Consider the following 14,416-nt stretch of genomic DNA (forward strand, 5'->3'; position numbering starts at 1 on the left):
AAATAAACAATTAAATCAACTCACAAACCATGTATATTTACTGTGTTGGGCTAAAATATTAGGCTTTAAACGATACCAAATAAAGAACCGATTCCTCTCTGAGAGCCGTGTCAAAAGAGCCGACTCTCAGAGAAGAGCCGAGCTTCCCATCACCTCCGCATGGCGTCCCGGTCCAGAGGTTGGTGAAGCATTCAGGAACACGAGGGAAATTTCCCAACCATATCTTCAACCTAACCTTAAGATTAATTTTTAACTCCACTTTCTGCTGAAATAATAGCAAAAAATAAAATAATATAATTATAGCAACAAAAGCGCACACAAATAGACCTTTAACCTATGTGTCCTATATTTAAACGAAATATTGTTTTCAGCTGGAATGGACGCAGTATTATATTTCACCTCAGGGGAGATACTAGGGTGAGAGCTTTGGTACTGTGTCACAAAGCTGTCATTTGGTTTAAATAATAAGAAATAAAGAAATTGCATTTAAATGAGAAGATGAAGGAGGAACAATGAGTGCAAAACAAACTTTAAGAATAGAAAAGATCTTTATTGTCACTGTCACAAGTGCAATGAAATTAAGAAAAGTGCTTTCCAATCAGTGCATGAAGGCCAATGAAGATAGACAACCCTGCCTAAGAGACAACATGATTATTTGTCAACTAATCATAGACATTTTTCAATTCTTATTTTTATGGGTGCTGGAACAAAGTTTGGGGGCTAGACACGTTGATATGGGTCGCGTTCCTATAGCAACTCATGTATCCGACAGCTCGTGAAGGCATCGTGATTGAGCACGCTCTTTGAAGTTGGTGAGATCTGTGCTCGCGAGTCAACAGGTGGTGGAAGTGACTCCTTCTGTACAAAACCACTAATTTAAAACAAACAAAAAAACTAGTCCGTCTATAATTAAACTTTATTTCCTTTTAGTCTTCTTGTTTATTTTGACAGTGAGGCGCTGGTACGGGAGAGCGTGAAGTTTTTTTTTTTTTTTTTTTTTGGAGGGGGACGCATCAGAAAGTCTCCGTCACAAAGTTGGCTGCGAGCCCGCGCGTCGCTGCTGCAGAAACACAGGAAGAAGCGTGAAGACGGATGTAGAGACAATGTCCACCAGCCGCGGCTCCGCTCTGCTCTCAGCCTCTTAACTTTTACGCGTTTTTTAAACCGACACATGAGCTCCCGGCGGCTTCGGACGCGGCTCTGTCTGGATTAACGAAGTGTGACTCTTATCGACGTTTTGAGAAAACATGGGCACCCAGGGGACGGGACGGAAAAGATCCACCAAGAAGGACAAGTCGACGGCGGAGGACGATGCCTTGAACCTCATAGCCAGAGAGGTGAGCGGAGAATGTGCCAGACGCGGAATAAGTTTCTGCGCATATTTGTTGTAGTTAGAAACAATGTTGCTTCTGTAAAGAGCCCGAGACGCGTTAAAAGCAGCATCTCTAACGCTGTGACCCCAAAACCCAAATAGGCTGAGAGTTTTCTGAGGACAGGTAGCGACATGTTTGTTGCTGTAGAGAAGGGGTGTCATTTTAGTTCAGGGGCCACATTCAGCCCGGTTTGATCTCAGTGGAGTCGGGACCAGTCACACAATAAAACCTATAAATAACTCCAAACCTGTGTTTTAGTGCAAAGGAGACTCGAACGCGTTTACACAATTAAATAAATAACAACCACGCATTTCTGGTCGTGTTATGTTCACAATTTGCACTTTGGCCCCGGCGCCATGTGTTTGACACCCCTGCACTACAGGCTGACGCGCTCACAGTCAGAGGCACCGAGGCTTTTACTCCGAGTTCCTTTTCAAAAAGTGAACATGCACATTTTTAAAACACGTGGTGATTGATCATCATGAGATCATCCACTATAGCTGCACGTTAAGGTTTGTTTTAAAACCGCTCTCTTCGGTTGGTTTATTTAACCTGAGAGTTGGCACATAGAACAGCATCTACACTAATCTGATGCGCCAGTTCATTAGGTACAGCCGGGAAAGTTCTAATAAGACGATCCTGCCCTCGATTCCCTTTCATGGCCATATTGTACGACGGTGTTGCGCCAGATGCTGGTAATTCAACTGGGTGATGGTTTAGGAGAATGTGGCTTGTGATGCTGGATGGAAGTCAACCACTTTAACTCCACTGGATTAAATCAAATAAACTATTATCCTCCTGAGACCTAAGCATTTGTTTGGAATGCATCTTAATTTCTTAAAGATAAGATTAAGATCTTTAGGTATTTGGGATTAGTAGGACCTAATTGAACCAAAATATAAAACTGGAAACGATGAAATTATGTTAATTTGTTAAATGCACATGTCATGTCAAACTAGAAATGTTAATAAGCATAAATAAGCAAGTGCATTGATCTTATGAAGACAACAGGTCCAAATGAAGCAGAATAATCTGCCACAAACCTAAAACCTAATGTCCCCATATGAGGACGTAGGGTCTCAGGAGGTTGTTTATCCCGTCCCACTGACTCCAGCGCAGTTGTCAAAATGATAGCAACATGAAAACCCAGCTGAATCATCATCTCAGTCTCTGTTGTGTTAAGCAAATGCTGAATAACCGTCATGGAGCAGATCTACAGCTTAACCACGTGCGTTCGTTTGCATTATTCCCGTTTCTATGAGCGCGACCAGACAGATAGTTGAGTTTAAGTGCAGGTTTTTACAGCTGTCCCCTCGGCTCGCTGCGGTGACCCAGCTGGCCGACGTCCTGCCGCGAGCACCGGGCCGGAGTGGGCTCGTAAATCTGACGCGTCAGTCTCCCAAACAATATGGCAGGGCTGTCAAAACAGCACTTGGACGCAGTTTGGCGGCCGTGCGCGATGACCAGCCGTGGAAGCCGGTGCTCCAGACTATAACAAACTCACGGTGGCAGCTCTCATAAACATGGCCTGTGGCTGATTACGTTGGTTTACTGTGCTGAGGAGGAATAAGCCTTTCATGTGCTAACCTGCATGTGTTACTGGGTGGAGTTGTGGTCGTTTCTAACGGGGGCTGAAGTCGTGTTATGACAGGTTTACACTCTTTTATTGTGTCTAATCCTTTATATTATTATTATGAGTCTAGAGTCAGGTAAATGGATGTTTTGTGGTGGGAATAATGTCTAGTCTATCATCGGGACTTTGAAGTGTGATACCCTGCACACTTCTCACACCACTGCTTTGCTCGCATGTAAAGCTAAATATCAATATTGGAGATTAATTTCAAAGTTAGTGCACGTCGGTGCACGTTGGGTGGGAGCCTTTCTCTGAGGTGACATGGTCGGCGTTAAAGCCTGAGCTCACCCTGATTCACCTCTGAAGCCTTGTACAGCTGAGAGGAAGTTAGGTCTGTGCTAACCCAGCCCGGATGTTTCAGCATATTTGCATGTCACTTATAACTGACATACTCATGCTTCTCAAGTTTTTTTTTTCTTTTTCTCAAACGTGGCTGTGAACGTCTGTGGTGCCAGGTCTGGCTGTTTGAGTGCCGTCTTCTCCCGACTGCTTAGCCGACTATTTACGCTGCGTTAGGGTGTCTGAGGTTGCACATTCCTGTAGCTGGTAATCGTTTTTCCTTCTCTCCTTTTTTTGTGGTCTATTTGCAGTAGCAGGAATGTTGCCCCAGCTGAGTTTTTTAGGAGATGTGGAGTTTTACGCGGCTCGCGACACTTAGCCAGTAGCAGCATTAAGCACCAAACAGGAGACTGAGACGGATCTCGCCTCATCAGCACACACACACAAAAGACTGTGCAATAAATGTGGCCGGTTTTCTCCTGTCACACGTGTGCGGTGGAGAAATCGTCTGTGCCTTTAAGTCACAGATAGGTCAAGTCCCTCTCTGACAGGATGGTATGTCAGCCCTGATGACTTGGCCCATTCTGCAAAAGAGATTTAAAAATAGATGCTCCTGAAAGATCAGCTGTTGCTACGGCCCAGATTTAGCTTGGGTCTGTGGGTGGGGGATGGGCACGGAGGAGGATGTATGTGGTTCACCAGCACGGACATATGGAAACTGCACATTTCTGCGTAGAACTAGTGGCTCCTGATGCAGATGTGTGTTGTAGAGCAGCTTAAAGCTGGGAGGTAATGACCAAAAAATGTGCATCACCGTGTTTAACATTTCTACGGGTTGAGAGAAGAATTACTGCAGTAGATCGGTTTTAATTAACTATTTTATTGTCATGATCATTTAGATATGACTTTTTTAATATACCTTGATACAGGTGTGTTTGATTACACAGTGATAAGCAGCTGTTTCAGACCGGACGGCTTCTAAACACACATGGTGTCAATGTGTCACTGAGGTGTGGTGAAGATGGAAAGGTCTGAAAAAGGAAGCGGGTGAACGAAAATACTTGCACCAAATGACAAAAGAGGTGCCATGTTGGCTGTTTGAGTTTTATAAGGGTGAGCAGATGTAACTGATTTCTGGGGAATGTCCCCATGTTTTGATACAGGTTTGCATAGCTCCAGAAAATGATGCTATTTACCAAGAAGAGAAGTGTATTTGAACATAATTTATCAGTATATTACTCAAATAAAGGACAAATTCATTTAAACCAAACAAAATGTATTTATTTACGACTTTCAGGGAAAAAAAATAAAAAATGAAGTGATGAAGCTCTTCTTTGCATGTGCAGCGTTTGCATGGTCGCCTGCATTAGTGGAAGGTGTGATTTAAGGTGTTAACATTTCACCTGGCAACGAGAAATACTGTTTTCTGATTGGCTGATAGGTCTCTGACTCAAGGAGCAGACTGTCTTCACCTCTTCCATTCACATATTACTAATCTCTTTTATATGCAGTTTATGTTACTAATGTGCGGTGACTTTTATCACTTCTCAGCGTGTGAACTTTTTGAAATGTGTCTCACAACTTGAGAGCTCTGCATAAAAAGTAGTGCAACTTACAACTGTAGCCCGACAACATTTTTATAAAATGGTTGTTTGGACCATGTTGGAAAACAAACAACAGACATGACATTTTTTAATGCAGCAACATTGAAAAGGGTCCTGTCTGAACGCTATGTCATGGTGGTATATTAAAAATTCATATCATAGTGAAAATATATATTGGGTACGAACCGATGAACCAGCTCTAGAACAGCTCGTTGGAGATGCAGGTCGTCTGGGCCTGGGTCTCAGGTTTCGGTGCGTAAGTACTACGCTGTGTTAACATTCCTCTGGGTGGTATATGGGGCAGCAGTAGCTTTCTACAAGAGTTGTGTTGGAGTAAATGCCACATGATGCAATATGTCATTTTCTTCTGATTTCATTGATAAAAGTCATTATAGGACTTGATCAAACCCAACAACTTCTCATGGTTTTTTAACTTTGTGCCAACTTTGATTCCTCCAGAACAAAACCACTTCGAGTGATTCTGACTTTTCTGATAGAAACGTCAGAGTCTTGGCTTTAAAAAAGAGACATAGACCATGAATGAGCTGCAGAACGTTCAGTTTACTTTGGGTATGTCCTAATTTTTTAACTGGAAAGATAAGAGGTTAATCTGTTCTCATAAGTATTACAAATGTCTCAGAAACCATCAGTACTGTAAACCTCACTAATTGTGGACGAAATGGGAGAAGACCACACAGCGGGAAAGAATGTCTGCAGCGAACACCAGGGAGCGAGTTATTCTGCACTATTGGGGAATTGGTTCCTTACATCTGTCAAACAAGTCAAACAACACTCATGTGTCCTGGAGCTGGGGCGCTCTGTAATCTGATCCTCACTAGTGGTAGATGGAAGGAAAAGGTAAAAGAAAAAGGGGAAAGTGTTGGATTGTTTGTATTTTCAAACAAATAACAAAATGAGAATTTTCTGCCTTGCTGCTTTAGTTTTTGGACTATAGTGTGGAAGTTCTGGGTAATTGTGACATTGTCCTGCACGTCCGGGACACTTGAAGGGAACGGGCACATTGTTAATGTTATTATTAATGTGCCTTTTTGTCACTGTTTCTGTTAAGAGTTTGTTCTGCCCAGCACAAAAAACAAAGACGCACACAAAGCTGAGAGGAGGTCTGCCCAAACTAAAATCACCCGTTGGGATTTAAGGGTGGTTCTCTGAAGTGTGAAATCACTGTTTATTGTGATTTAGGGCTAATCTGTCTTTTGAAGGCAAACTTTATGAAACTTCACCTTCTGTGTTTATGCAGACGTAGCAGATAATGCTAGTTTTTAAACTGGTAGTTTAACTAGTAGCATGGCTTAAGGCTCTTTTATATAAAGTACTGTGGGACATAGACGCTGTAACTTGCCCACAGTCTGTGTCGGTATGAGCCATTTATTCTGGTACCTCGTCAGTCTGACTCACTCTGTAATAACTCCACCCAGACACTAGTCGGCGCTGTTTTTTTTTTCTTTTTTGTCAGTTGAGTTAATTTTTGTTTCTACTTCCTGGTTCCTTTAACCTTGATGTGTTCCATCTTTATTGATCCAAAACAATCAATTTGAAAATTGTTGAGAAATACTAAAGAGGAAACTCTTAGCTACCAACTGTACCAATCAATGAGTCTAAACCACCTGTTAGTCGCTGGAAATGTCTGTGTTGTTTCATTCCATCATTTTGAATTAACTCAGGAACATTTGGACGGAGTGTCCTAAACCAAAACGCAGATTATTCTCATCTTCCACCATGAACTTGACGTGTGGGGTTTCAGGAGCATTAAATGAAAATTGATTAATGTATTTTTCTCTTACGATGGATTCTAATGACTGTTCACGATCCTGGAACTTTTCCTATAGTGTCATGGAAACATTTCTAAAAACCTCTCAAATATGTAAAGCAAAAATATTTTTACGCTCTCATGAGGTGGTTTTTCAGACGTATCGATATTAAAGTTTGCAATGGAAACACTTTTTTGGCTTTTTCCTGTCACCAGAGATGATGCAGGGGTCATGTGACCAGTTAATTTGACGTCCATCTTCCTCAGAGTGATGAGAATTTAAGAGAATTATGGGACGAGACTTTACAAGAGTTACAGCGTATTCACAAAAAACCTTTAACACGTACAAAGCACTTTGTCCAAATTTCAGAAATATCACTTTTATTTAGTGAAAAACTGTGGAAACACAGCTAAAAATATTAATTTGTTTACTCGTCACCTTCTCGTCCTCCTTGGCTTTGAATAAAGAGCTCAGGGGCAAATGTTAGCAGCTAAACTAAGATTCAATAAAAACTCCTTCCAGTTAAAACTTTATTGATCCCCACAGGGAAACTGTTTTGTCAGAGCGTCTCAGGACAAAGAACATACGTGAACCAGAAACAGACATAGGAACAAGAGTCAAAATAAAAACGAAATAAGGTAAAATAAAATAAAAATAAAATGATCTTAAAAAATAGAAAAAGAATGAGGTAGTAAGTAAGAATTACCAAAGCAACATAGAGTCCAATCCACAGTTATATTTACCTGGAATATACATCATTTATGTGCTGATAAGAGAAATACAGACATTTCAAAGTGTCTCAGTCCCAGATTCTACAGAGTGAGCGACTCACTGTAACGTGGGTTTTTGGTGGTTGTGTAACATCCGGTTGATTAAGAAACTTCTGGTTAAAGGTATAAACCAGAAAAGAAAGTATGACCCAAACTCCCACATGTTGCATAAATCTACAGGATTTCAGCTTCTTTGTGTGACTGCAAACTTCTTTAAAGTTCAAAATAAATATCAGATGATTTGAAATACAGCCATTAATTAAACAAATAATTTAACTGACATTTGAGTCAAACCAGTTTTACTCCTGTTCATGTGTTGACATATCTTTCTTTCCCCAAAGGCTGAACTGAACCTGATGGTTTAGTTTTATCAGCGTTAAGAGTTGTTGCATCATGAAGTGTAACCACTTAGCAGACATCCTTGTTTTCATCTTTGTTTGTTTTGTTATATTATCAGTGATAAATGTGCAGAATCGTGTCTCAGACAGAACATTTCATAGTTCAGACTCATTAGTTGTTTGCTGTTCTGCTCCCGAATACACATATCGTCCTGTTAGGAATCCCTGCAGATCTTAAACTCTTTATTTTTTTATTTCTTAAGTAACAAGATATGAAACAATATTGTTCTTACACAGAGGGAACTCTGTGTTCCACTGCACAATGAAAAAATCAAAAATGAGAATCTGAATTTGTGTAATAGTGCATTAAAAAGAAATTTGCTCAGTGAATCATTATCGAGGTGATAATTAATAATAATTCTAGGTGATATCCACCCAGAAATATCTGAAAAAGAATGTCTGAAAGTGCTACGTTGGCTTGAGACAAGGTCAGTAGGTAAATAAAGTAGATAACAGCAGTTTACCTGGTGTGTAGTTCACTATATGCACATACAGTATTTACAGAAATACAGTTATAACGTATGTAGCAGTGATACATCCGTCCTCAGATATGAGTGTTGCTAGGCAACAAGCTAAAGAAAACAGATCAGTTAAATGTTGCTCTGAGAGCTGAAGTTTGGATGATGAAATAACGTCATTAAAGGCTTTGGTGCAGTAGAGAAGTGTTTCTGTTGTAGTGACACGTAGCCCTCAGGTCTCTTATATCCATCATCACATTAATGATCCTGAACATTCACCAGAGGCAAACTTTGTGTTTCTTCAAACATTCTGTTACGCTGTGAATTACACCCGAGTACTTTATGTCGTAGCGTAAATGAGTCGGTTTTTGAGAACGTAATTGGCCTCTGACACATGGTAGACGTCACCCTTGATAAACATTGACTGGTAGTTTAAGTGTGATACTCCTTAATGTTAAATATAATATCTTTATATTTTGTCATGACAATCTGTTCATGAGTGAAAGTTGTTCTGGAGTCGCTCTGTTGAGATGATTATTCTCCAGCAAAGATGTGAAAGGCCCCCAGATTATTTTGGGTTAAACCTCCTGAGACCTGAGCGTTTGTTTGTGATGCATTTTTAATTTCTCTTTATTTGGGATTAATAGGACCTATACAAACTACAAACATCGTCTTTGAACAGGAAGTAGTTTTTGGAACAAAGCTTGTCCTCGTGTGGACACAGGGATTATTTCATATAATAATATCAATATAAATATGATATCAATGTTATAATAAAGTCACCAATATGTGTCTGAATGTTGCTGTGCAAATGCTAATTAGCAAAGTTATAGCATTTGTTACGTGATCTAACTAGTATCAAGTTATGAGGATAAAAGTTTAGATGAAGCAGAATAATCTGCACAAACCTGAAATGCAACGTCCCCATATGAGGACGCAGGGTCTCAGGAGGTTTATGGAGACCACAGGATCTGTCTTCTGCCATAACTATAAAAATCCCTCCTGTGTTACAGTCTGGCTGGTAGTGGATAGCAGTTTATTTATTTACTTCTTTTGATCCATCAGCTTTAATTTACTCTGAAATCATGTTTCTAATTATGAACTATTTTTGGTGCATTAATCATCTCGTGATGTTAAACCTTTCAAATTATAATAGACCATAGAGCTAAAAACAATCGGTTGGTGTCACCGTCCATAAAGAGCCACTGTTAGCGCGTCATACCAAACCTTATTTACCGGTAATAGGTCAGGTTAACTCAGCATAGGACTCATAGGGAATTTGACATGGAAGACATTTACTAATAATGTCTCTTGATCATTGGCAGGTGATGGAACCTGTTAGACAATGTTGACGTTATCAGGCTTCTTTGGACTTTTTATAGATCCAGTGTTGGAATTAGTTCAGCAGATATAAGGTGACTTACAAGAGCTGGATTTTTTGGGAAGCTTTGCCAAATGGATTATTTGGTGGAATTATAGTGTGTTCATGATGTGTAACACTAGTTATTGACACCAGACTTTCATCCACAGCAGCTGTTCATGTTTCTGTGTTTGGTTTGTCTGTATTAGAGGCTGAAAAAGGCTGCATCTAAAGTGGGAATTAATTTTCCAGGTTATTACCATGTAGCTGTCAGTGGAGCTTCCCACACCCCACAACACAATTTCCTTTTTTTTATTCTTATAGCCGTTCGCTTTGGATGCCGCCCAGAACTGGACTAATACTTCCCAGTGAACACCCATTACCCCATGAAGTACTCCAGAAACATTAATAGTCCAAACAATTACTTGTGTATTTCCTGACATGTGTACACACAAAGCAGGCTGGCTGTGGTTCGGCTTGGCTCGCCTGACTTTCCTTAAAAGGAAGTCAAGTCTCTGTGCCTCGGTTTCCTCTTGATGACATCAGCTCATGCACGGCCCATGCAGATTGTTATCACAAACTCCTTCCTGTTTATCCGACGCAGCTTTTCTTCCAAAGCTCAGGGAACAGGGCTGGAGGGGGTGGGGGGGTTGGAGGGGGTGGGGCTCCAGTGGCATTGCCATTACTTTACATCAGCCCAGGTAAGATGTTGGTGGCAGTGGTCTTAATACATTTGAGGGAAAAGCACACTGACGAAGTGGGGCTGCACAGTTAATCAAATTTTAATCGTGATCACGATTAAAATGAACGTGATCGTCGGAGATATTTACATTTAAAATGCTCTGCTGCATATGTCAGTTTCTCAACCTGTGGTCAGCCGACCACCAGGGGGCGATAGCATGGATAAGGCTTCATTAAGTTGCCTAATTAATAAGCGGATGCACCTTGCAGCGGCAGCCTTAAGCCTTGAGAAGAAGCTACGGCAGCGGCTGGAGATGAGAAACACCACGGTGAAAGAAAATGTTGATAGGCTGGTGTTTGTTGCTTAGGGACGGTTATCAGCAAGATTTTATTGTTACCGATGCCGTTATTGGTTCTGCTTATCGATCCGATTCTTTATTGATTCCCTTATCGACTCCTCCTGTGAATTCTTTGGTCTAGAAAAAGGAGGCGTTTGTGGTTTTGTGGAAACAACATAAATGGAAAGAGATAAGAGCTTGTGTCTCTGGTCTCTGGATCCTCACTAGCTCTGCTCTGCTGAGACTTGTTGATCAGAGATCGTCGAACACGCGACTCGTCCAGAAATGCTTCATCATGTTGCTGGTGTTGCCGCCCTTGCTTGAATTTACCATGGTGCTGTTACAGTCCTTTCTAGTGACGTGAAGCCACAAGTTTGACTGTTTCAGTCTCACTGACATCGCATCTTCTTTGTCTTCATGATTCTTCTTCTTCTTTTGTTTTATGGCTGTTGGCACTTTTAGGTGCGTTACTGCCACCGTCTGGACTGGATGTAAAGATTCAGCATGAAAAGTATCGATAAACATGAAGGCTAATGATATCGATGAATTGAACCAGTTGGAACTGATTCTTTAAAAGAACCTGTCGACCTAAGCCTAATGTTAGTGCCTTTTCTTATAAGCTGTAATTGTTTCCACTGAGTTGCACTTTGTAATTTCATATTTATTGTCTTAGTTCAAGGTAGATTTCAAATTCTTCTTTTTATCTGATTAAGTATTTATTCATGAAAACTGTTTGTTTAAAAGTACGTTAGCCCTATGTAGCCCTATGACGAAGCACTAATGACACTATAAGCGACAAGTAGAACCAGAGTAACTGGAAGTGACTCCCTGACTCTAAATCAGCGGTCGAACGGTTCAGCCAGTCAGAAAGTAGTCATTCAAAATTAGTCACATCGTTTTAGTCTGAACTACCCAGTGTTGTACAGTGTTTGCTGCAAAGCTTTTGACATTGCTTCAAAAGCTACACTTCTAATCACGAGCTGTATTGTTAATATAAGTCCCCCGGTTACCATGGTAACATATATACAATCGATTTGCAGCCAATATTCGAGAAAACAGAAATACAGATATTAGAATCTGATTTCCAGAATCGTAATTTGCTGATGAAGCAGATTCACAAAAACAATCCATTCAGTGAATTTCTCTTTGGTTCGTGAGGCTGGAGGTCAGCGTCAAATCAAATCAAATCAAATCAAATCAAATCAAATCAAATCAAACGAACCCATCTACAGGCTTCAAAGAGTTCAGATCTCCTTTCAGGTCGTCCATATCTAACCTGTGGTTGTTATGTGTCGACCAGTTCTTTATAGCCTGTTCAGTTTGTCTGTTTTTCAGTAGTATTTCTTACGTCTGTGGCCTCTCAGCGTTGATGTCACATCCTACTTAAGAAGCAATGTTAGGAGTCGCTGCTCTCACATTCCACTGCGAGCCAACGTAAGACACTTGTGTCTTGTCAGAGCCAAATGTCTGTCCATGAATACTGGCCATAGGACATAGCATGGAGCCCCCACCACGTTCAGTTACATTATGTTACATCAGCGGTCTCTCCCCTTTTAATGTTTTCCTATTAATCTAATTAACTTATTCCCAATAGCATAATGTTTTCATGTTATGTCTTGTCTGTCTCTCTCTCTGGTGCTTCTGTCAGTGTAACTTTCCATTAGAGCTTTTATCTAATCATATTCAGTCATGATGTGCTGAAAGAAATCTGCCTGAGTCTTCACTGTTGTTATGACACATGGTAATGACGCTGTTCCTTTAACCACATTTCAGGTTGATATTCTTAGGCCTTGTCTGTGTCTTACAGTAGCGTGTTGTCGTCCTCTGATTGGACGGTCAGAGAGACGCTCTGTTTAGCTAGCGGTTCATGTTCGTCTGTTGCAGCTGCAAATCGTCCCCGTTAGTGTTTTGATGGCTATTTGTTGAACCCACGATGGTGGAAGCAGGAGATGCTGTCGATTTAGTTGCAGATCTTCTTAGAAAGATGTTTTTCACGGCATGTGTTGAAGAAAAAGCTGGATATTGTAAGGAAAGGTTCCTGGAGCTAGCCAGCTAGCCTGATCCAGCCGGGAAAGTTTCAGCGACTATGAGGCTCCTCCTGGATCAATAGGTTCTTAAGTTCTGCTAAGAGTAATCGGTTTGGTTGCGCTGTGGCTGATGGCTGCAGTGAGCGAGAGGAGACTTTTTGAGTTGTTTCTTTCATCTGAATGAATATGAGACTTGTCTATGATGCAGTGTCCTGTTTTATAGTGTATCCGTATGATGTTGATGGTTTCTATAGCAGCTGCGTTGTTCATTTTCTTCAACTTACACGTCACCAAATGCCTTAAAAATGAAAAGGCTCCATTTTTGGACAAAGTCTGTATGTTTTCATTCTTTTAGCACCGGCACTGTTTTAAAAGCGGCTCCAGCATCGGATAAAACCTTAACGATCCCTAGTCAACAGCAAGAATGTCCAGATTCAACAGCGAGATTAGACCAGACCCTCGCAGATAAAAACAAAAAATGTGTAAAATGTGAGAACAGAGTTTCACTGCACACAACAGATGCAGAATAAAAAATGTTCACTATATTGCAAAGCGTTTCGCCTCACGGCTTCATCACATTTTACGCTTTTTCCTGACATCGCCTGCACCAATAGTAAGAAGATCCGAGCTGTGCAGGGCACTCCAAATGTTTACGCAGTAAATGTGTATTCACAGTCCTGAATTCAGAGTAGTTTATTCCACCGCTGTGTGCCCAACAACGTGCGTCAGTGCTGTAAATGGCACAGGGCAAGAACCAGTGTGGCCAATGGAGGAGAGAAAAGGTCTGGTGAGGGAAAAGGTGTTTCTCTATCCCCAGTTTACTCCCTCCCTTAACTTCATATTGTGTGTGTGTAGTAGCCCTTTATGTAACAACCTGTTAAAAGTTGTTTTGTGCACCTTAAGTAACACAGTATCCCTGGCCAGAGGCAAGAAATGAACGGTGTTCGCTTGAAGGTGTGTTATCTCATAAAAGCAGCATTAAGAGGTAAATCATCCTCTGGAAATAAACATGTCGCACATAAATTCTGCTCGGCAACTGATCTCTTGTTATCCACTGCGCTCAGAGAGGTAAATTGTGTAACGTCCTCCGAGGTATTGCATTCTCCCAGCATGCTTCAGTAGCACCAGGAGTTGCAACACAAACTGTCCAGAAGCTCTTTCTTACTTCCACAAAGACAAACAAGAAGGTCTACGACTAACTGCAAACAAAATATCTTGAAAGTCATTCACGTCTTTTTTTTTTTGTTGCCCATTGTCAAGTTTTTTCACCTTTTTCTTGTAGATTTCCTAGTTTTTTTAAGTCATCATTTAACACTTAAAGTACCTGACACCTGTAATGTGTGTTTGCAGGTTTCACTGTGAGTCTGTCTGTTTTAACCTCGCAGCTGTTTTATTTTTAGAAAAGTCTGAATCATACTATTTATTTTGCTCCCGGCCTGGAGTAGCTTGCACAGACGCTAACTGGTTTGTTTTCAGAGCCGAGAGCTTCACGACTGTTCCAAGAGTTTGTTGTGGAGCTGAGGGTTTAGTTTATATCGGGGGCTAGAAGGCATTTCTTAAATAACCTGCAGGACTGGGACAAGTCTTTATTGATACGAGGAGACATTTGTCAGGCACCACTGTTCCGTCATGAAGGATGTCTGTTGTAATTTATAATCTATTGTTCTGAAAAATGTTTAAACTTAGTGCGTTTGTCAATTTATTTATGGAGCCAGAACTAACCCCT

The 14,416-nt window shown here is 40.9% G+C and overlaps 1 protein-coding gene across 19 annotated transcripts in view; it reads left to right on the top strand.

Moving 5' to 3' along the window:
• Window positions 1–846: 846 nt before the first annotated feature.
• The window catches only part of lrrfip1a (leucine rich repeat (in FLII) interacting protein 1a), a 52,152-nt gene continuing 38,582 nt past the window's right edge, over window positions 847–14,416 (top strand). For 2 of the 19 annotated variants that reach the window (XM_047601474.1, XM_047601477.1), the window contains exon 1: window positions 873–1,337. In XM_047601474.1, the coding sequence (XP_047457430.1) occupies window positions 1,248–1,337 (90 nt within the window). In that variant the 5' untranslated portion in view covers window positions 873–1,247. Of the gene's footprint in view, window positions 1,338–14,416 lie in introns of all 19 variants that reach the window. The other 17 variants (XM_047601471.1, XM_047601476.1, XM_047601473.1 and 14 more) reach the window with 14 other exon arrangements.

The sequence above is a fragment of the Mugil cephalus genome, chromosome 12 (genome assembly GCF_022458985.1).
Source record: "Mugil cephalus isolate CIBA_MC_2020 chromosome 12, CIBA_Mcephalus_1.1, whole genome shotgun sequence".
Lineage (NCBI taxonomy): Eukaryota > Metazoa > Chordata > Actinopteri > Mugiliformes > Mugilidae > Mugil > Mugil cephalus.